This window comes from Eleginops maclovinus, chromosome 6, assembly GCF_036324505.1.
Source record: "Eleginops maclovinus isolate JMC-PN-2008 ecotype Puerto Natales chromosome 6, JC_Emac_rtc_rv5, whole genome shotgun sequence".
Lineage (NCBI taxonomy): Eukaryota > Metazoa > Chordata > Actinopteri > Perciformes > Eleginopidae > Eleginops > Eleginops maclovinus.
Window position 1 is genome coordinate 17,937,749 of NC_086354.1, and position 23,661 is coordinate 17,961,409.

The 23,661-nt window shown below is 39.7% G+C and overlaps 4 protein-coding genes across 6 annotated transcripts; all 4 read left to right on the forward strand.

Annotated features, from left to right (window-relative positions):
- The first annotated feature begins 4,787 nt into the window (after positions 1-4,787).
- LOC134865580 (protein THEM6-like) lies at positions 4,788-7,508 on the forward strand. The gene is made up of 3 exons (XM_063885201.1): positions 4,788-4,920; positions 6,501-7,008; positions 7,097-7,508. Exons 2-3 carry the CDS (start codon positions 6,505-6,507, stop codon positions 7,202-7,204), a joined length of 612 nt encoding a protein of 203 aa, XP_063741271.1. The 5' UTR covers positions 4,788-4,920; positions 6,501-6,504; the 3' UTR covers positions 7,205-7,508.
- Positions 7,509-9,916: 2,408 nt separating this feature from the next.
- Positions 9,917-13,460, forward strand: LOC134866308 (protein THEM6-like). The gene is made up of 3 exons (XM_063886411.1): positions 9,917-9,997; positions 11,196-11,700; positions 12,218-13,460. Exons 2-3 carry the CDS (start codon positions 11,200-11,202, stop codon positions 12,323-12,325), a joined length of 609 nt encoding a protein of 202 aa, XP_063742481.1. The 5' UTR covers positions 9,917-9,997; positions 11,196-11,199; the 3' UTR covers positions 12,326-13,460.
- Positions 13,461-14,641: 1,181 nt separating this feature from the next.
- On the forward strand, positions 14,642-18,444 carry ftr67 (finTRIM family, member 67). The gene is made up of 7 exons (XM_063886404.1): positions 14,642-15,358; positions 15,976-16,071; positions 16,220-16,453; positions 16,560-16,719; positions 16,813-16,911; positions 17,256-17,354; positions 17,831-18,444. The coding sequence occupies exons 1-7, from the start codon at positions 14,747-14,749 to the stop codon at positions 17,896-17,898; spliced, it is 1,368 nt and encodes a 455-aa protein (XP_063742474.1). The 5' UTR covers positions 14,642-14,746; the 3' UTR covers positions 17,899-18,444.
- A 1,148-nt stretch (positions 18,445-19,592) lies between these two features.
- Positions 19,593-23,548, forward strand: LOC134866305 (E3 ubiquitin/ISG15 ligase TRIM25-like). Of its 3 annotated transcripts, XM_063886400.1 has the most exons (7): positions 19,597-20,294; positions 21,227-21,313; positions 21,391-21,624; positions 22,054-22,213; positions 22,298-22,348; positions 22,622-22,681; positions 22,767-23,548. In XM_063886400.1, the coding sequence occupies exons 1-7, from the start codon at positions 19,707-19,709 to the stop codon at positions 23,291-23,293; spliced, it is 1,707 nt and encodes a 568-aa protein (XP_063742470.1). In that variant the 5' UTR covers positions 19,597-19,706; the 3' UTR covers positions 23,294-23,548. The 3 variants fall into 3 exon arrangements, with proteins under 3 accessions (XP_063742471.1, XP_063742470.1, XP_063742472.1); XM_063886401.1 differs by lacking the exon at positions 21,227-21,313 and having other exon boundaries at positions 19,593-20,294; XM_063886402.1 differs by having other exon boundaries at positions 19,642-20,294; positions 22,054-22,348.
- The last annotated feature ends 113 nt before the right edge of the window (positions 23,549-23,661 follow it).

Genomic DNA, 23,661 nt, shown 5'->3' on the forward strand with positions numbered 1-23,661 from the left:
ATTGTCCACACACTTTGTAGTAGCCCGTTTCTGCTCCTCGAGCTGAGCCAAGTAGGAGGTCTTGGTTTTCACAGCCTTCTCCAGCAAGGATTTTTTCTCCTGCTGCCAAAGAAAACGATCACTCTTAAGCTGATCTTCAGCTTTCTTCTGAAGCGCAGAGATGATTGTCTCATTTTCAGATTCTTGAATGTCGAGCTGGGCAAGATGGATCACATGCGATACCTCCAGCTTTGCAGTGAGAAAAGTTTTCTCCTCCTGCCACTGGAGATTATTGGTCTGCAGATCCTGCTCAGCATCATTCAGAGCGTCCATGAGCTTAATACATGTTGCTTCCAGTTGAGCAAGAGAGGTCAATTTTGACTTCTCTGTCTCCTGGAGGTCAGTGATCTCTCGCTCGAATCTGAGGCGCTCAGTCTGCAGGTTATCTTCTGTCTTTTTTAGAGATGCTGAAATCTTCCTGGTCTCTGCAAGATGCCTATCTAACTCTAACTCCAGGTTGGCTTTTGACAAAGCCAGCATGGGTTTAATAGCACGGAGCTCACTTTGTAGGACCTCTTTGTCTGCCTTCTGCTGGTCTCTGTTCATGGAGGTCTGTTGCACAAGATCCTGGAAGGTCTTGGTCTCTTTCTGGAATTTGAGGCGCTCATTCGCCAGGAGATCTTCCGCCTTTTTGAGGGCTGCTGAGATCTGCCCGGTCTCCGCTCTCTCCAATTCAAGAAGACTCTGCAACTCCAGCTCCATGTTCGTTTTGTATAAACCCACCATTGGTTTTGTTATTTGGAGCTCACATTGAAGGGCCTCTTTGTCTGCCTTCTGCTGGTCTCTGTTCATGGAGGTCTGCCGCACAAGATCCTCGAGGGTCGTGGTGTCTTTCTGGAATTTGAGGCGCTCAGTCGCCAGAAGATCTTTCACCTTTTTCAGGGCTGTGGTTATCTTCCTGGTCTCGGATCTCTCCGAGTTAAGATGGCTCTCCAACTCCAGCTTGGTCTTTGATAAGATAAGATATTTTTATTAATTCAGGAGTTCAAGTAGCAACAGAGTGAGAAGGGAAAACAGGACAGTATGGTTTCCTACAGGATGATAACATAAAATTAAATTAAAATTATGTAGAGGTAAGTAACTGTTAAAACAAACTGTTAAATCAAAATAGGAATTAATGAACATATATATACCTTTGTGTGCATCTGTCTTAGAGCTTGGAGCTCCCTTTGAAGGGCATCATTTTCTGCCTTCTCTTGCTCCAATTTCAGTTGCTGGTCTCTCTTCATTGAGGACTGCTTCACGAGATCCTGGAGGGTGTTGACCTCTATCTGGAATTTGAGGCGCTCATTCACCAGGAGATCTTCCGCCTTTTTGAGGGCTGCTGAGATCTGCCCGGTCTCCGCTTTCTCCAATTCAAGAAGACTCTCCAACTCCAACTCCACGTTTGTTTTGTACAAACCCACCATTGGTTTTGTTATTTGGAGCTGAATTTGAAGGGCCTCTTTGTCTGCCTTCATGTTCTCAAATGCGATCTGCTGGTTTGTGATGGTGGAGGTCTGCTTCACGAGATCCTGGAGGGTGTTGATCTCTTGCTGGAATCTGAGGCGCTCATTCGCCAGGAGATCTTCCGCCTTTTTGAGGGCTGCTGAGATCTGCCCGGTCTCCGCTTTCTCCAATTCAAGAAGACTCTCCAACTCAACTCCACGTTCGTTTTGTACAAACCCACCATTGGTTTTATTATTTGGAGCTCACTTTGAAGGGCCTCTTTGTCTGCCTTCATGCTCTCAAATGCGATCTGCTGGTTTGTGATGGTGGAGGTCTGCTCCACGAGATCTTTCTGTGCGTTACGCAACATTGGGCAGATCTTTGTCAGCTTGTTGTTAAGGAACTTCACCTCACTGACACTTTTAGTCAGCTGAGCCTTTAGGCTACATATCTCCTGCTGCAAGCACTGATGCTCAGGTTTGCATTTGACATCCTCTCTACGCTCTTGAAGACCATCGAGGAAGTTTGCAAGCAAGTCCTCTTGTATTTCGAGGAGGACTCTGCCCTCAGACTTGCTCTGGGTGAGCCTTGCATCGCTGTCCTTCAGTTCAACATGGATTTGCTCCTCAAGGGAACTCAGGAAGAAATTAACAGGAGGCTCATCCTCACTAGAGTTGAAATCAATCAAATCCATATTTGTTTCTTGCTGGAAATGATCTTTTAACTGATGTTTTACTGCTGTACTTCTGTCTTGCTCTTTGAAAGGCTGGTTGTCAGTGGCGATCGAAGTGGATTCTGAATTGGTACCTTTGCATGTTTCTCTGTATTCTAAGGTTCTAGAATATCCTTGTTTTCTCACAAGTTCAACTGGAAGTTCCGCTGGAAGTTCCTCCATTCCATTTATACATATTATGTATTTATATATTTTTTAAATTTTATTTCGAAATGTATTTTATTCTATCTTGTTTTACTTCCTGTCCCTTTTTTTCCCACCTTGACACACTTTCAGAGTGGTCTGTGGTCTGTTTGCTAAATGTTTTTGCTGATAGTTAGCAAAAAGTGACCTTTTTAATGAAATAAATCTAAAACAGGTAAACACAAACACAGGCGGACTAGGCAAGGCAAAACAAAACAACACAATGCCAACCCTCATTATAAGATTTGTTAAGGATTCACAAGGACCCTATAAGTCTTAACGATACCCATTATCATCATATTAAAAACACACACCAAATATGCAATCAAGCTAAAGAACAAGCTAAAGAAACTTTGTTTACCCAGAATGTAACACTAAAATAACTGGAAATGTTATCACTCAGACCCAGTTTGTTTTACTAAGTCAGTTAAAAGGTAAAACTTCATGTAGCTATTTTTATTATGCTTAGACTTTATTTTACTTAGAGATCATACATGGAGATTCTTGGTCTTCAAATCCTGCTCAGCATCATTCAGAGAACCATGAGCTTAATAGATTTTACTTCCAGTTGAGCGAGTTGGGTAATATTAGATTTATCTGTCTCTGGAGGTCAGTGATCTCTCGTTCGAATCTGAGGCACTCTGTCAGCAGGTTATCTTCTGCCTTTTTCAGGGCTGTGGTTATCTTCCTGGTCTCTGTGAGATGGCTGTCCAACCCTAACTCCAGTATGGCTTTTGACAAAGCCAGCATAGTTTTAATAGCACTGAGCTCACATTGAAGGGCCTCTTTATTTGCCTTCTGCTGGTCTCTGTTCATGGAGGTCTGCCGCACAAGATCCTTGAGGGTTTTGGTCTCTTTCTGGAATTTGAGGCGTTCACTCACCAGGAGATCTTCTGCCTTGTTCAGGAATGTGGTTATCTTCCTGGTCTCTGCAAGATGGCTCTCCAACTCTATTGGAGTTATTTTTATTATTATTGTTATTATACTTAGACTTTAATTTACTCAGATATCATACATGAAAAAACATTATTCTCAAAAGATCAACTAATTCAAGTTTATTTATATGGCCCTAAATCACACATTTGACATTTCTCTCAGTGGACTTTACAGTCAGAATATGAATATGACACCTTCAAAACAAAAGAGAAGATTATCTATCTGCAAAACATTACATGTTCTCCATCACAATAATAATTATATAAATGACCCATTCACCAATTAAGTTCTTTCCAAATATTGTTTGGTTTATAATCATTACTTTTTTTAATGAGTTATTCTTTTATTTATACATTTTGCAATTTTTGTGGAAGGTTTGAAACTGAATTTCCGTTTCAAACTAAACACATTCAAAAGATGCTATTCAGTCTTTAATGCAATTATTCAAGTTACACAATAATTCAAAACTACATAATACCAATAATCTCCCCCTTTTTCTACTCTTAAGACTAGGAACTACATAATGCTTGACAAACGCCTGTAGTGTTAGTAGTTGTATGGCTTGGTGCGCCATAACCCAGGGATGTGTAAATTACCCTGCAGAAACTGGACTACGACCTAATCTATGGTTGCAACTAAGGAGTGTTTTTATTATCAATGTATCTGCTTTTTAAAAAATATATAAATCAAAAGTTAAAAATGCTATTGTGGTTGAATGGAAGAATATCCTGGGCTCCAAAATGTTGTTGCAAATCCTTTAATGATGTGTGGAGATATATATATTATACACATCTGCCATACATATATGTTTATAGTACACATATCTATATATTATACATATCTGCCATATACATCTGTTTATACGTAATATATGCATCTGTCCATACCTCCTCATTCAACAGTGTAAAGTGTTTAAATACTCTCAATGTATTCCACATATGTATATATTTCACATCCTTAAATCTTTGTTGTTGTTATTGTAAATATTCTTCTCTCTTTTTGCACTATTTTATTTATCTTATTTGCACCATGTATGTTGTGTTGTTGGAGGAGCATGGGATATAACATTTTCATATGCACAACATACGTTGTATATGCTGTGCATATGACCAATAAAACCTTGAAACCTTGAAGTTAGAAAGGAGAGAGACAACTACTGTATTGCATGATATTATCATATGTGTATTATTAACATGATATCAAAAGTACCATATTATGTTCTTATAAACTCCACCACAAGTAAAAATATATATCTATAGTATAGAGACCAATCACCGCATCTCATTATAGCTACGTCACGTCCGGGAACCAAGTAAAACGACATTTTATTGAATTAGATTCAATGTATTATAAACATACAATCTATATTAAAGTGTACTTTTAGGACATACAACATTTTTTTTTAATTATAAATCCTATTCATTATTTTACGGGTGGTTTAACGTCGAACACACTGTCTCCGGTTAAGCTTTTATTTTGAAGGCTGTAGACGGAAGTGATATATACATGATGCGTTCATGGATGTGTATCATATGGATTGAAAGCTGTCGACTCGGCAGATCTGAGTAGATTCAGTGTAAACAGGAGGAATCTGACAGCAGGTGAGTCCAACTGGACTTCTTCTTAGAATCTATAATATCTTTGCTTGATTGTTTGGTTCACGATCTTTGTAAAGATAGACTGGAAGCTATCGATACTTAACTTACCTCAACAGGTTGTGTACTTCAGACCTGCAAGAATGTGTAGTAACGTTTGCTCACATTTAAAGTACAGCACAGTTTTGACTCCTGTGAATGAAACCTCTAACAGAATTATTACCAGACTGTATTAACTAGAATAAATGCAGTTCTTTAGCATAAATTAGATCGCCCATGGCACTGATTTCCTTAGTTCAGCTCAGCTCTGTTTTTTTTTTTATTTTTTAGCAAATGGCACTTATAGCCTAAAATCTCTTTAAGAGGATTCATATTTTCACATGCTATTTTTATTTGACCTTTTTTTTTTTTTCATGTACTGTTATTTGATTAAATTACATATAAATGCATTTTAAAACTTTTTTTAAAAGTTGATCTTTTAAATGGCAAGCTTTCTCTGCCAATCTGATCATTTTTATTTTAGCTGCATTCTTTTATTACACTTTCCCCCCCCCGTTTTCATTTGTTTGTATTTTAAAGCCCTTTGAGCTGCATAAATGGCATGAAAATGTGATCTTGTTATTAACAGTAGTCTTATTAATGATGATTTGATGTACTAATCTTACATTTGGAAAAACATGGCCTTGGTAACAACCACTTCAGTTGGTTAACTTAGTTTTTATTCAGTTTTTTAAATGTGGTAATCTTTCCTTTGACTCTGTCCTGATCATACATTTGAGAGGTTGAGCAAGCAGCTGCCTTTCCTGCAGAACCTGTTTACACTCCGGTTAAGGTAAATCACTTCACAGTTATGCTGAAAAGTGGAAACACTGAAACTCGTTTGAAACGGTCTTGTTGAATCTCAATGGTTCCGTTGTAAATAAAAACGCAAATTCCCTCCAGGAGGGGCGAGGGGTTTCATGTCAACATTAGAGGAAATGCTCACTTGATTAAACCCATTTAATCTGACAAAAAATCATGCTGGTTTTGCTGGTTAACCATTATAATACAGTACTCCATTTCGTCAGGAAAATGCAATGAAATACGCATGTTGCATACAGAAATGTGATAGTTATACACTTTTTGGCTACTATACAAATTAATCACGGTAGTTTAACTGTTACCATCTTATGGAAATTCAAGTGAAATTCAAGTGGGTCTCAAACAGAAACAGAGACCCTCTTTGACATTTATAAGCCCATCAGAATGTATTATGCAAGAACACTGCAGACGAATTAAAAGGAGTAATTATTTTTCAAGACAGAAATACAGACACACATTTTTTGACAAATGAGTCTCTTTCTCATCATAGGTAAGTAAATGCATTTTCCCTGGAGGAATCTTCCATTGGAACTGCCAGTCAAAGCAACACAACATCAACTGACAAAAGCTAAAAAATAAAACAATACAATTAGACATAATACTAGTAGATAGTAACATTGTCACAGGAAGGGTATCACTATGAGTGTTAACTGTGTAATTCATTAATCAAGATTTGTTTTTCACTTTTGCCTTGGAGTGTTAACCTCTCTGCCTTTTTTCTCCAGCACAATGTGGTGGTTGCTGTGGTTGCTCGTCGCCTTACTGGTTCTCTTCTGCACCCTCGATGTATGGTACTTCCTCCGAGTCGCTGCTGTGATCCTACGAGCCTGGTTCCAGCCTCAAATCCGGGACATCACAGCAGAGCAGACCCTCACAGGCCGGGTCACCCCTCGTGACATCGACATGTGCCACATGAACAATGCTCGTTACCTGCGCGAGTGTGACTTTGCCCGCTTCTCCCTCTACATACGTAACGGCGTGTTTAAGGGATTGCGAGCACTCAAAGCTTCAATGGTAGTGGGGGCAACCACCATCCGCTACCGCAGGGCTCTGTGTATAGGGGAGGGTTTCGAGCTAAGGAGTCGCATTGTCACATGGGATGACAAAGCTTTTTACCTGGAGCAGAGATTTGTATCCACTAAAGATGGGTTGGTGTGTGCCGTCATGTACTGCAAGCAGAGCATCATACGCAGCAGCCCGGACAAGATCATGCAGCACCTGTGTAAGCGCAAGGTAGGAATTTAATGATTTTAACACACATGGACATTCGAGACCTTTTTAAATATTGAAAAACAATGAGTTCATGGTGTGCTTCTTGCAGGTGGACTGCCCTGAATTTCCAGAGGACCTCCAACACTGGGTCAATTTCATCTCTGCCAGCAGCCAGGCCCTCAGAGCCGAGAGCGGACTAGACGAGAAGAGCAAATGAGAAACTGCTTTAACACTGGCTTTTTGTCAGTTAAGACAGCTAATGTAACAAGTCAGGGTTAATAAATGTATTTGTCTTGCTTCAAATTACTTGACCGAAACACACTTGTGCCTTCATATTTAAAATTAAGTTTTGTTTGCAACCCAAATACTTACCTATGTCAACACTGAAAGAACTACAGTAGCACACAAGTTTGTTTTTTTTAGTCTAGAAGCTGAAAATCATGCACTAATAATAAAGTATTATGAATGTATGAAGTTTATTGTTACGTACCTTCAAAGCAATAAAACAAATTAGTTTTGAAGTCTTGTTGATATACAGTATTGCTTTTATTATGTATATATAGTGAAAGTGCAACTGTCACATCAGTTAGGTTTCAAGGTTTCAAGGTTTCAAGGTTTTATTTGTCATATGCACAGCAGATACAGCGTATATGTTGGCAATGAAAATCTTATGTCGCGTGCTCCTCCAACAACTCCACATACATGGTGCAAATAACATAAATAAAATAGTGCAAAAAGAGAGAAGAATATTTACAGTAACAACAATAAAGATTTGAGGATGTGAAATATATACATATTTGGAATACATTGAGAGTATTTAAACACTTTACACTGTTGAATGAGGAGGTATGGACAGATGCATATATTATGTATAGCAGATGTATATGGCAGATATGTACAATATATAGATATGTGTACTATAAACAGATATGTATGGCAGATGTGTATAATATACTGTATATATATATGTATGTGTGTACTATAAACAGATGTGAGTAGACATTCACACAGCTCAGGAGTTCAGTAGTCTTATAGCCTGTGGTATAAAACTGTCTCTGAGTCTGGTGGTCTTGGTCCGGATGCTGCGGTACCGTCTGCCAGACGGCAGCAGAAAGAACAGATTGTTGCTGGGGTGATGGGGGTCCTTTAATATCCTACCGGCCTTCTTCCTACACCGCTGGGTGTAGAGGTCCTCCATGGATGGCAGCTCCGTCCTGGTGATGTGCTGAGCAGTTTTCACCACCCTCTGTAGAGTCTTACGGTTGAGGGCGGTGCAACTGCCATACCAGGCGGTGATGCAGCCAGTCAGGATACTCTCGATGGTGCACCTGTAGAAGTTGCAGAGTATCCTGGAGTCCATGTTGAACTTCCGCAGCCTGCGGAGGAAGAAGAGCCGCTGTCGAGCCGTCTTGGATATGACCCTGGTGTGATGTGTCCATGTCAGGTCCTCACTGATGTTTACCCCGAGGAACCTGAAGCTGCTGACTCTCTCCACAGGAGTCCCGTCGATGGTGATGGGTGTGTGTGCCTCTCTCTGCCTCTTCCTGTAGTCCACAATCAGCTCCTTTGTTTTGCTGACGTTGAGATGGAGGTTGTTGTCCTGGCACCAAGATGTCAGGGCTCTGACCTCCTCTCTGTACGCCGTCTCGTCGCCGTCTGTGATCAGGCCGATGACGGTCGTGTCGTCAGCAAACTTGATGATGGTGTTGGAGCTGTGTGTGGCCACGCAGTCGTGCGTGAACAGGGAGTAGAGGAGAGGGCTGAGCACACAACCCTGAGGGGCTCCGGTGTTGAGGGTCAAGGTGGAGGATGTGATGTTCCCCATCCGCACTGCCTGGGATCTGCCCGTCAGGAAGCTCATGATCCAGTCACAGAGGGCGCTGTTGAGCCCAAGGTCCCTGAGCTTAATGATGAGCTTGGAGGGCACAATAGTGTTGAATGCTGAACTGTAGTCAATGAACAGCATTCTCACATAAGTGTTCCTCTGGTCCAGGTGGGAGAGGGCAGTGTGGAGGGTGAGGGAGATGGCATCATCCGTGGACCTGTTTGCTCTGTAGGCAAACTGCAAGGGGTCCAGTGAGTCAGGGAGGGAGGAGGTGATAAAAGTTTTGACTAACCGCTCAAAGCACTTCATGAAGTTAGGCCTATATTGTTTTTCTGTAATGGAAAATACCAGGCAGAAATACACTTTTCCCCAGAGATAGCTAAATTGAGGGACCACAGTTGCATTTGCAGTTTCCAATATTGTGATACTTTTTTTGTTTAAATCTTGGGCAACTTGACATTGAATTGATGAAGAAAAATCATGAATGTTCCATAAAATTGTTAACCAAAAAAAGTAAACACGGATACAATATGAAGAAGTGAGTCCTTGTTCTCCTGTGTAGTTTAAAAAATAAGAAAACATTCCTGTGGTCTGACGAGGAATCATTTGGAGAGAGAGAAGACCTGTTGGAAGAAAGTAAGATAAAACTTCAGAATCAGTCCCACAGAGGGGAAATGTACACTGTTAAAGCAAAATTGAAGATAGACACAAAAAAATAAGTACAATAAAACACTATTAGATAAAAGGGCATGCACAAAAAAATAGAAGAAAATCGAAGTTATTAAAATCTACAAGTTAAATTCAAAGTAGATTCTACTAATCTACACATTTCACAACAGTGTTGTAATAGTCGTGTTTGTTATATTATTGCAGAATACTAGGGAAGAATATGTATATATATATATGGAGTTAAATGGTCAAGGTAGAGGGTGATTTTTGAAGACAACCATACAAGAGAACAGGAGTAGAAAAGTATAAGAAAAGCGGACAATGCAGGACTGAAGTAACAACAGAGGGTGGCAGTAGTTCATCACTAAAGGAGGCCCGCTGCTGTTTATTCTCAGAGAAGAAGAGCTGTGCAGCATCTCTGCCTTCGTCACACACCCGGAAGTCATGTTCATTCATTCTGCCGGGTTGCTTGAAGTTGTATCGCATCCGATGGTAACACTCTCTTCTGGACGCACGGTACGTTTTAAAGCCACAAAAACACAAGTCTACCATATATGTGCTTGATGTTTAAATGTCAGAACTGAGAAAACGTTTCTAAAATAAATGTAACCGTACGGGTCAAGAGTTATGGTCTCTATTTTGCAAGGCCATCAACTGCCGGTGGCTAGCAGCTAAGCTAACAGATTTGGCTGTCACAGCAGATCCATCTGAACGCAGCTCAAGGTTGTGCTTACTGCGACGTGATGCTTCCGTATTTTATGCTCTTATATTAAGCCAGAGATTAAAAAGGAAACCACTGACCGCTTAGTTTTTCTACACATCTGCACTGACATTGATGAGGTCATAGGAGCCTGATTAAATATTTACTGTGGTCGTGAATCTACAAAACCAATTACTCCTGTTTTTGTTACCATTTCTTGAAGAAAATTGCTATCATACACTTTGGAACTGCTACTATAATACTATATGATATGTAACATATGTTTAGCATGTTTTCCCTTCTTCTTCTTGTACCATATTACACTGTTTTTTTTAGAATTTGTTTATCCCACGGGGATAAATACAGTTCTATTTTACCTTATCTTATCTTTTAATCTGATCCAATTCCTCATATTGGATCAGATTCCTTGACTAATAATACTACCAATTAAATTCAAATATAATTCAAATATATTATACATATTACTATTTGATCATATTTAATCAGCCTTTTCTTTTGTTATATATTTATATTTCTTTGCAGTACTTTCTTTAATTTGTATTTTCATTGGTTTTACTATGCAAATGTTCTGCACATTATACACCAACGTAAATGTTGTGTATGTAAAAACCAACATGGCAGAAACCTGATTCTATATTATTATTATTTGTCCCTTTTTTTTTTTTACTATATTAGAGATTTTTGCATCATTTTATATTATATTTATAATACATCTTTAAAGTTCCATTATTCATTTTGTATTGTCAGTCGGATGTACACCTGTGTTTCTGCTGCACTATTTCTTAATGCTCTTAATGGGTTTTATTTTTGTAAAGCACTTTAAATTATCTTTTTGCTGAAAGGTGCAATAAAAATAAACTTGCCTTGCCTAATCAGTCAGATGCTGAAATTTATAGTATTTTATTCTTTATTCTATTCTTATTTAATTGTTATGTTCCTATCATAACTACACCAATAAAAGCTAATCTTATCTTATTTGAACTGTTGTTCCAGAGAGATGTTGCTGCTGGTGCTGGGTGCCCTCCTCCTGCTCTTCTGCACTCTGGATGTTTGGTATTTCCTGCGGGGGGTCCATGTGTTCATCGAGGCAACGTTCCAACCCAGAATCAGGGACCTTCTGGCTGAGCAAAGTATTGATGGCATGGTCCTTCCTCATGATTTGGACTACATGGGCCACATGAACAACTCCCGATATCTCAGGGAGTGTGACTTTGCTCGCTTCCACCATTACATGCGAAACGGGCTGTTCATGGCCTCACGCAAACTGGGGGCCAGAATGGTGGTAGGGGCCTCCACCATCCGGTACCGGCGCTCCCTGGCCTTCCGTGAGGCTTTTGAGATTCGGACCAAAATAGTGGGATGGGATGAGAAGGCGTTTTATGTGGAGCAGCGCTTTGTGTCCAAGAAAGATGGCTTCGTCTCTGCGATCATGCTCTGCAGGCAGAATGTGGTGCACTGCAGCCCGGAGAGCATCATCGAGTTTGTCTGCAAAAAGAAGGTGGGAAATAGCTGGAGCTGGAGGAACGTATTGGTTTGACGGTAATAGGGTTGCATCTGATTGGTATTTAAATGTGCTGATCATTTTGTTGAGAGATCAAAACATGAAAAACCCAAAGTGGTGATATCAAGTAGTTGTGTATTCTTCAAACAACATTTGCATTTTTTTTTAATTAAAGTAATTAAACTGCCCAAATACTAACCAGTCATTTCCCATCCATTGCCTGATAGAATAATCAGCTAATCATTTTAGCCTAACCCTAAATCCCAGGAAAATCCTTAAAATGAGTCTTTATGCAACCAACGGTCTAAAATCACAAGCTATTCAGTTTACTGTCACACAAGACAAAGAAAAACCTCCATCTTCACATGTTTGTCTGTAACCATGGGGATCCTTTTGCTCTAAAAACCAAATAAAAAATAATAATAAGGTTGCCTACAATTATCTGTCAATTGGCTGATTGCTCTAGCACTGGATTGTGGTTTAAGCATTACACTAATTTTGTGTTTCTGTGTAGATCGAATGCCCAGTGTTTCCAGAAGACCTCAAACACTGGATCAGCTTCATCACAGCCAGCAGCCAGGCTCTGAGGGCGGAGAGCGGACTGGAAGAGAAGAACAAGTGAAGCCCCACACCATGTATCATGTGTAGCCCTTCATATAATTTGCATTGCACGCACATATATATACATACATACATACATGCACACACACATCGTAGAGAAATTTTATTTGGCCTACACGGTTACAGTTATCTCTGTTTTGGGTCAATCTTTCCTGCTGTTTATTTTTCTATGATGTGACCAGAAAATCCGAACTCATAAAAACTTGAACTGTAAGGTATTCCATGTTTTAAAATGCACTATATGCATTGGGACGATATTGAAAGTTCTCTCAGAAAAGAAGTAGCTTTATTTATTGCAGCTTTTAGACTGGCTTGACACATCTTCATTCTCATTTTAGCAAAGGTTATCTAACTTCAGATAAGCATGTAGAACTAAATTTAATCTTCCACTGACATAAATGCATGTTTCAAAACAACTAGAGGATTTATTTTGTGCCTGTTTTTTCTTGATTAGCAGTAGTTTACAGTTACAATTGCAGAGAATTATACCTTTTTACAAAAAAAACATAGATGTGATGAAATACTTGAATGGACATTATGAACTTGTACTGACAATTAGTTTTGAATCTTTCCATTAGCACTTTGCACAACAGGGAGTGGACAACAATCTGAAAGGCAATATTTTACTTTGAAGGATAATTTTAATCAGTACAGCGGGGTTATTTTACTGACTGTATGATACATGCATTTCAAGGGTGGGTTCTTAATTGGAATTGGAAAAAGAATTGGGGGAACTTGCTTAAATAAAAATAAGCAGGCATAAAAAACAAATGCTAATGGAAAAACCGGAAACACACAAGAAATACAGATGTTAGGGTAATGCTCGCTTGGCCTTTTAAAATTGGGAACCTTTACTTTATTGAAAGTAAGCTTTATTTTGTGACCAAAGTAATGTATTGTTCTGTATAAAGAGGAAACATATTTTTCAAAGATGTATGTCTAACCTGCTATTCATGTTGTTGATACACTGGAAATCCTGCTTGATTTATTTAAGTTTGAAGATATTCATTGAACTTTTATTTTCCACCTATATTATTTATGATATATCGAATTGGGTCAATGTACCACAGTTTATTTATTGTGTTTTGTCAATTATTTTAAGACATTTTAAATTAAAAAATGCATTGGAAACAATATTTTAGTGACTTCGCTTGCCTTTTTAAGTGGTTGTTATTCATCAATAAGTAATTAATCTACTGTGGTCTGCGGTCCTGCATTGAAGACCAGTATTTGTACCTCACTTAGTATTTACATCTCAATAACGCAAATAGATATGTGTCTTGGACCAGTAGAGTCAGTATGTAAAGTAGGTGCTTATGGAAGTCATAAAGAGGCAGGTGTTTACCCTACACTGCCTTTCGAGGATTAAAAAACAAACAAACAAACATGTTAACCTTTTGTGGAAGTCTGACGTTTCTGTGTTGGAAGAATTTAAACAGTTGATCAATGTTGGTCAATCTGAATTTCGGTCCCCTGAGGCATTCCTTTTACATTAAATTGATAACAATACACTTATTTCAGGGTGAAGTGCATGGATTTCGGCAGTAGTGGAATGTGTACATGTATTTATGTAGGGTAATGTATAACACTTTTTAAATATTTTACTATTACTTAACATTTTCAAATGTAGGACTTTACAGAGGGAAATAGTGTAATTTTAGTGCACAACCTGATTTATTTGGCAACTTATGCTAACATTTACAGATGATTAAAATGATAAGACCTGTTCTTACATCCTTTTCCTACATTTATTTATTGCTTTCATATAGTTCTCCATGTATACACCATGCTGGGAAGTAACTGAAGCAAACATAAACTTTACTTCCAGGTTTCCAGTACTTGAAATTAATGTTTCTACATTACCAGCTACAAGTTAACATTACATTCTTTAGTTTTTACCATATCAATCAAGATTGAGTTCACAGTATAAAGTAGAAAGTTAAGCATTATTTCTTTACTGCAGCTTTCAGAAGTGTTTGAAAAATAATTAGTGAATTAAAAAGGAATAGGAAAGTTGTTTACAGAGTTTAATAGGACAGGATAAAGCCATGTTAATACAAAAAAAAAACGTACATTATTTGAAAGATGTGTTTTTTCGATAATCCTGCAGCCTGTTACACTGACACTCAATAACATGTATACTGGTTCACACTTAACATTTGCATGATAGATCTAGAAAAAAAATATGGAATAAGTAAAAATGAAGAAAAACCCTTGTAAAAAAATATGAGCACATTTCTTGTTTTTTAAATATTCTTTGTAAATCCGTTTTTTAAAGATTAAATTCCCCGCTGCCATTTCCGGTGACGTGTATGTGACCACGCTTCGTCCCTCTTTCACTTCCTGTAAACAAAGAAGCAGCTGTCTGTCAGATTCCTGTGTTATCGCTCATTTTCTACTACAACGTCAGCGTTTTTCGACGATGGCCGGAGTAGTGCTGGATAAGGACCAGTTTAACTGCTCGATATGTCTTGACGTGTTGCGGGACCCGGTGACCATCCCCTGCGGACACAGCTACTGCTCAATCTGTATACAGAACTACTGGGACCAGGACGACTACTTGGGGGTCTTCGTCTGCCCTCAATGTAGGCACAACTTCAACCCGAGGCCGGTGCTCGCTAGGAACACCATGTTGGCCGACGTGGTGGAGAAATTCAAAAAGACTGGGCTACAAGATACCACCACCACCACAACCACCACGACGACACCTGGGAATCATAGTTTCGCTGAGGCGGGCGACGTGGAGTGTGACGTGTGCACAGGCAGGAAAAACAAAGCAGTGAAGTCTTGTCTGGTGTGTTTGGCCTCCTACTGTGACCTCCACCTGCAGCCCCACTACGACTCGGCTGCTTTCAAGAAACACAAGCTGGTTTCGGCCTCCAAAAAGCTCCAGGAGACGATCTGTGGCCGCCACGACAAGCTGCTGGAGGTGTACTGCCGCACCGACAAGCAGTGCATCTGTTACCTGTGTCTGACAGACGAACACAAGGGCCACGACACGGTGCTGGCTGAGACCGAGATACAACAGAAGCAGGTCATTCATTTAATCAGGTCATGTGATTGATTCAATGCCGGTGATCAGTGACAGTGTAGTGCCTCTATGTTTAATATTTGCCTGGTCTGATGTGATCTGCCTGGTGTAAATCAGGGGAAAAGTCTTTTCGTTTCTGTTTTTACAAATTCACATTGTTTTGGCCTATTCAATACTGGTCTCTTTTTCCAGGAATTAACATTTTAATATATGTATCGACAAACACAATGTACAAACTCAACAAACATTAGTTAAAGAAACGTTAAAGAAAACAAATGGCATTAAAAATGTTAGCTGAAATGTTATAGCCTCAACTCTTTAAAACTACTTTTTTGTGTACATTTTCCACTTATGTGGTGGGGACTAATAAAAAGCAGGAAAATTGCCTGTTCTTAATAGTCTGTAAAAGCAGTGAAAAAGTTTTTGCCCAAAAAAAGTTGCAATTTTAGATTTTGTATAATGTGACCTGATTAAACAAAAAGTATGAAATCACCTTTTTTCGTTATATATTTATAACCATGTTCCATACATCTTAAACTTGGTTTTAAATGCTCTATCTGTTCTCCACTTAAATCAAATCCTATTTTAATCAGCCATTTTCCCCTAATATCTTTCCTCAGAGGGAGCTTGGTGACATGAAGCAGAGCTCTCAGCTGAAAATCCTTCAAAGGGAAAGGGGAATTCAGGAGATCAGACAAGCTATTTTCTCTCTCAATGTAAGTACTTACAGTTAGTTTGGTCTGATATGTTAATACAGCACATCACTTAAACATGTCTTGCCTCACAGTGATGTAAAAATGTAGTAATTTGACATTTTAGACGATGCCTTCTACAGTATATGTGTCTTTATGTCTCCCCCTGTAGCGCTGTGCTCGGGCAGCAGCTGAGGAGAGTGACGCTGTCTTCACTGAACTGATCCGGGCCATGGAGCTAAAGCGTTTTGAGGTGAGAGAGCTGATCAAAGAGCAGGAAAAGACGGCCGCCAGTCAGGCGGAGCAGCTGCTGGAGAAGATCCAGAAGGAGAACGCTGAGCTGAAGAAGAATGAGGCTGAACTGGAGAAACTCTCCCAAACCGAGGACCACGTCCATTTCCTTCAGGTAACAAAAGGACGTTTGCCTGCTTTCAAAAAGTGTGCGGTAGCTACTTAAGTGTACTTAAGTTAATAATCCAGGAAACTCAAACTCTTTGTCTGCGGGTTTCCAGAGTTGTCAGTCTCTCCACGCTCCACCTGTGCTGTCAGATTTGCCTTCGGTCACCATTGACCCCAACCTCACCTTCGGCCCTGTGATGATGGCCGTGTCTGATTTTAAAGGGCTGCTGCAGGAAGTCTGCCAGGGAGGATTTGTCTGCATCTACGAGAAAGGTAGATGCAGAGGTTCATCATCAAAGATCTGTCTGATTTATCTGACTCAAATGATTCCATCAACCCTGGTGACGTTGTTTTCTCTTTCTGTAGTGAGAGATATAGTGATTGTAAGTCCTCAAAATCCTGCTGTACCGCTAGACACACAGCCCAGTGATGTAGAGGCAGCTGTACAAATGGAAGCAGCACTAGGTGAGTCAATGAAACTCTTTGTGCTCGTCCTTGTTTTTAAAGATCTTAAAACACTCCATGGAAGCTGTGAAGTACAAACAATATTCTAATATAATAAGTGTTGTTGTTTGCAATATGTTATCTCATAATGCATATTTTCTTTACGTTGTGCAGTATTTCAACCTGTTGAAAGCAGCGTAATTCCTGTTTGTTTGTGCTTTAGATTCTAAAAACTCCTTACTCATCTTGTTTGTTTATAGTAACGTTTGCTGAATCAGCTTAAGGAAAGAGATGACAGTGCTGCAGATTCTCACAGTTTTGACAGCCACAACTCAGTAACAGCATATCTTCTTTTGTGCTCACAGTGATGCCGGCACCGGGCCTCGACCAAAGTCCTGTGAACCCTCTGAATCCTTTCCTCTATCCAGGATCTGCTGCGCCCACATTTGCCTTCTCACCATTTGGTAAATACAGCCATTATAAATTATGAAATCTATTTTGGCATTAGGCATCAGTTTGCAGATCCCAGTTTACACATGCAAACCAAATATGTAACAAATGTTTAATGTAAGTGACAGAAAGAAAGAAACACATTCCGTTTATTTTACTTAAGTAGAATTACAACCTTATACACAGAAAAAGGTAACATCAAAAGTGAAAAGTACCCACAGAATTTACCCAGTCATTTGAAAAGTTGTAGATATTTACATCTTTGAATTAAGAATCTTAAGAAAGAAAACCCTGTATATTATACATTTTATCATTTCAGGTTATATAAATAAATATTACATAGCCTCTTGCTTGAAAAATGTATCTAAATATGATTGGTTGCTACTACAGGGCACCGATCTAGGCCAGGGACAAATTCATGCTGTGATTTATGAATCTTACTGTCACCTCAGGGTGCTGCAAAATAATAATCTGCGTTGTATCTTCTCAGGCTCAAAACTCTCCACAGGATCCAGACCAAGACACCTTCAGCGACGAAGCCACCCCAGGAGGAAGTAGAACTTTAAGTGGACTTAAGCATTCAAAATCCAGATCTAGACTGACGAAATCCAGATCCAGGCTGACAAAATCCAGATCCAGGCTGACAAAATCCAGATGCAGGCTGACAGCTGTCATTATACCTTAATGATCTGCTATCACAAATATGTACTGTATTGTACATTTAATATTTAATTTCACTTTTGACAGTCATTTAGTTTTTTGTATTTTCACCTATCAGCTCTACTTGCATATTTCAGTATAGTGCTGATGGGAATATGATGAGGACAGTGTTTAGAGCCACAGGGGAACAAATAGACAATGCTTGAAGTATTAAGCAACACAAAGAAGGACTCCCTGACTTTTATTTCATTGTTTGAATGGAAATTGCCCTGAAATGATTAGTTTACCAATTTTACCGAAATGTAATAATTTAACAATATTCTGCTTTTATAATAGTTTTTCATTTTTTAACTACAATTGTAAACACTATATTTTTGCTGTACAGAAACGTGTAATAATATGTTGTGTTTTGTGACTTGTCATTAAAAAAGCAGCACTCCTGTACAGACTGATGTTTTTTTATTTGCATTGGTGCTGGTTCACGTTTCATTGTATTTTAAACAAATAAGGGCACTTTGCGTCCGAGGTAGAGGTGGAATAACAGGTTGACTGTTCACACAAACGGACTGCAGCCCTTTTGTGTTAATGTCAGATAACATTTATAGGTCAGTCCATCTAATAGGTTTCAAGGTTTCAAGGTTGTATTGGTCTGCACAGCATATACAACGTATATGTTGGCAATGAAAATCTTATGTCCCATGCTCCTCCAACAACTCAACATACATGGTGCAAATAAGATAAATAAAATAGTGCAAAAAGAGAAGAATATTTACAATAACAACAATAAAGATTTAAGGATGTGAAATATATACATATGTGGAATACATTGAGAGTATTTAAATTCGTTACACTGTTGAATGAGGAGGTATGGACAGATGCATACATTATGTATAACAGATGTATATGGCAGATATGCAGTGCCGGCGCTAAGGGGGGGCATTCGAGGGCCGTGTTCCCCCTAGCGGTCATTGATGCCCCTCCTACCAGCTGTGAAGCATATTCTCGATCTGTCACAATCGACTATAATTGACGCTGAGTTCGAAGTTGCTAAAGAGTTTTTAATGTCACAAAAGCAAGCATATATATATATATATATATATATATATGTACTATAAACAGATATGAATGGCAGATGTGTATAATATATATATATATATGTGTGTACTATAAACAGATGTGAGTAGACATTCACAGAGCTCAGGAGTTCAGCATAGCCTGTGGTATAAAACTGTCCCTGAGTCTGGTGGTCTTGGTCCGGATGCTGCGGTACCGTCGGCAGCAGACAGAACAGATTGTTGCTGGGGTGATGGGGGTCCTTTAATATCCTACCGGCCTTCTTCCTACACCGCTGGGTGTAGAGGTCCTCCATGGATGGCAGCTCCGTCCTGGTGATGTGCTGAGCAGTTTTCACCACCCTCTGTAGAGTCTGACGGTTGAGGGCGGTGCAACTGCCATACCAGGCGGTGATGCAGCCAATCAGGATACTCTCGATGGTGCAATACTTATGTTATTCAATAAGGAAAGGCAATTCTATAAAAGGTTGTTATTTGTACAGGTTGCATTATTGGACAGCCCATTTGCTGCTTCCTAGGCTGTGATTGGTTGCTTCCGGTTTCAGCAGGTGAAACACCAGGAGCGTTAATCCACACACCTGTGAGGCACGCCCATCTTTGTCCCTCTCGGTTTCGGATCGGAGTGTTTGGGAAATGGCAGCAACAACTATTTCTATTGAGCAGGACCAGTTCTGTTGTTCAGTGTGCCTGGAGGTTTTAAGAGACCCGGTGACTATCCCCTGCGGACACAGCTATTGCTTGGACTGCATCGAAGACTACTGGAACAGGGCCAAGCAGAAAGGCCAGTACAGCTGCCCTCAGTGCAGGCAGGCGTTTAACCCCAGACCGCTGCTGAGCAGAAACACAGTCCTGGGGGAAGTGGTTGAAACCTTTCTCAAATCTGGAGCTCAAGCTGCTGCCCGACACTTGTCCTCCAAACCCGAGGAAGTGGCATGCAGTGTGTGCACCGTGAGGAGGAACAGAGCTGTTAAATCCTGTCTTGTGTGTTCCGAGTCTTACTGTCCGGCTCACTCCAGAGTCCACGAAGAGAAGTTCCATGGGAAGGCCCACAGGTTGTTCCCGGCTGTAGACCAGCTGAAAGAGAAGCTATGCCAACATCACGATAAACCGCTGAGGCTGTACTGCCGCACCGACCAGCAGAGTGTGTGTTCCCAGTGTGTGAAAGAGAGACACAAGGGCCATGACGCAGTCCCAGTGGTGGATGCGAGAGCAACGCAACAGGTGACTTTCAGTATTTTTGAATGCAGGAATGAATCATTAATTCATATTGTGGGGAGGTTATCTTTGTGCTTTTTAGATTAAATAAATCACATTCAGTCACACATGTCAGTTTTTGCGCCAACATTCAGACACGTTTTATATGAAGGCATCTGATTTGAAGGTTTACATAACCCGCATTATATCACTATTGCCCTATAGCTGGGGAATGACAGTGTAGCTTTGCTAGTATTCAAGATTTAACTTGAATAAAATGAAAAGTACAGTGTTATTCGATTACAGTTATTCATGCATTCATTTGTTCATCTTAACAGTAAGTTATAAGTGTAACAAATTAATATGTAAAGTAGTACATTTCTGTGAAAAGGAGTGGAATAGAAGTATAAAAATGCAGAAAAAAATCAAAAATACTCAGTTAAAGTACAAGTATCTCAATATACTAGTACAGCACCTGAGTATCTCTACTTCCACAACTGGGAATTGATGCTAGAGATCAAAAGGAGTCTGATATGTAGTACAGAAGGAGTTAGCTGTGGGCTACAACGTGTGCCCCATTTTTAATATTACACTTAGGTGTTGAGATTTGACTGGGTTATGACACCGTGACCAAAACCATTTGGAAGAGAACCCCAAAAAAACTAGGGGAACTAATTATGATTCTTTTTGGGATTAAGAAACATTTTCCCTTAAGGATATATATTTTATAGGCTGGTGTAAGGACTTCAAATCTTCACATTTTAAACATGGGAGTAAAATATGCTCTGGTCCTGCAGCCACAGAGTGTACTTGGATGTCAAAAAGTTGAGGTTATTAGCCCAAAGGCCATACAGTGCAATTAAGGCGTTTGATTGTAATATCCAAAATGTCCATCTTGAAAGTCAACTGTGAACAGAAGCAGCCCGAGGGACTGAACTGTCTGATATTCAATCTCTTAGAAAAAACTCCAAGAAGCCTCTTTGAAGTCCGTGCAAAAATTGAAGGACAGGGAGAAGGAGCTCAGATATGTTGTCAGATATATCAAGGTCAGTGCATTTTCAATACAAGACTTTAAAATGTGTTGTTGACACACTTCCTACACTCAAAATATTTATCCTCACAGCACTCCACAGAGGCAGCAGTGGAGGAGAGTGAGAGGATTTTCTCCAAGCTGATCCGCTACATAGAGAAGCAGAGCAGTGAGGTGAAGGAGGTGTTGAGAGTCCAGGAGAGAGCAGCTGTCAGTCAGGCTGAGGAGCTGCTGGAGAAAATACAGAGGGAGATCCTCGAGCTCCGGAGGGCTGGTGCTGAGCTCGAGAGGATTTCTCACACTGAGGACCACATCGGCTTCCTGCAGGTACAAAACAAAGCCAATTATGTGGGAGGAGGTCTGTCCAATTATGTTTGTATCACATTTCCAAAGTGGTGAAAAGAAACTAAGTTTTCCTTTTCCCCAATAACTGTACTTAACATCAAATGAAGGTACTTTACATTACTCAAGTATTTCCATATTCTGCTACTTATATATACGTTGACTCAAAATTTCCGAGGCAAAAATTGTAATTTTTACTCACTTTTATTACTGGTCACTTTCTCAATACGAATTCAAAACACAAATATTTAAAATAAGGTAATATTCAATTTGATATGAATTGGTGTTACCGGTTGGCACAGTTTTCTGAACTACTTCATTTCCCACAAAGTGATTTGTTCCTGTTTTGTCAGTGTTGCTGCATTTGCATTCAAATACTGTCCTCTAATTTGGTTGTGCTGCTTGTCACCGCAGAAGTGCAAGTCTCTTCATTTCCCTACAAAAACTGTGGAGATGCCCAGCACTGATGCACTTCAATATATGATGTATAAAACTCTGAGGGGAGCCCTGCCTGATCTCAAAGACAGTCTGGATGAAACACTTGAAAGAGAATTCAACAGGATCTCTGATAAAGGTACAATGCCCTTTTTAAGACTGACTAAAATAAACTTAATTTTATTTTCAACATTTCTAACTCTTTGTTTGTCTTTATTTCTAGTCATGTCATTGAAGGAAACCAGCAATAAAAGCATGTCTGAAAAAACGAAAGGTTAGTAGTTTCGTCCAATTATAGTTTAGTAACCAAAACTATAGAAAGGAGAGGTCTGTAAAAATAAGGAATGGGTTATTTTAGGTGTGCAACCATCAAGTTCAAATTAAGATCCCTTTAACAAGACTTCTGTCTAAAATTAGTTGTATTTGAACAAATATAAAACTCAGCAAGACTCTTAACTAGCAACTTAATCTAACCATCAGCCTAACCTGAACTACCGTTAATAAAAATCTGTTGTTTTTTTCGTTTTATTGTCCATTTGTTTATCAGCAAAAGACACTGAGATACCATACAACACCGAACCGAAGACAAGAGCTGATTTTCTACATTGTGAGTACAATTGTTTGATAAACCCTAACTAATTGTGATTCTTCTTGTGACTAAAGTTTTGCATTGTGCTTTCAATGATTTCCAGATCACAACGATATCACCCTGGACCTGAATACAGCCAACCCTTATCTGAGCTTCTCTGACGGTCGAAGAGCGGTGACCACGCGTTCGGAGCCACAGCCCTACCCGGACCACCTGCATCGCTTCACCAGCTGGGCCCAGGTGCTGTGCAGAGCTGGGATGGCTGGACGCTGCTACTGGGAGGTAGAGTGGGCTGGTGATGGAGGGGTTTCCATCGGCGTCTGCTACAAAAACATGGGCAGGAGTGGAGCAGGGAGCGACTGCAAGCTTGGACACAACTCCAAATCCTGGAGCCTGGACTGCACCAACTCAGTCTGTTCATTTCAGCACAACAAGGAGAGTGTGACCATCGCCACTCCTTGCTCCAGCAGGATAGGAGTGTTTCTGGACTTCAGTGGCGGGACCTTGTCTTTCTATAATGTTTCTGATACAATGGTTCTCCTCCATAAGGTCAAGACTACGTTCAACCAGCCTGTTTACCCAGGTTTTTGGGTGGGTTTAAGCTCCACTTTAAGGCTGTGCTCTCTTTAATTGTAAAGGTGATTGCACTCTTTGACGTTTTAGAAAGTAAGCTTGTAGCTCAAAGTATTTATTTTTGAGACGGTGGTGTGTGCTCACAACTTAGGTAGTAGCAGCAACACTTAGTGAATCTGCAGAGGTGTATATTTCAAAGTTGTTAATGATTTATATATGGGTATTTATTGTGCTTGAATCCATTTTATCTTAAGAGTTTTATATCAGATATTTTCTTTTAAATCAATAAAGCATTTGTCATATGAATCTAAACCCTAAGAATACCTGTATTTCAAGAATGCCATTACCCCTGATTTGAAGCTGAAAATATACCAGGCCATTGGTAAGTAATGAGACGATGAACATTTTTACAACGTAATACACGT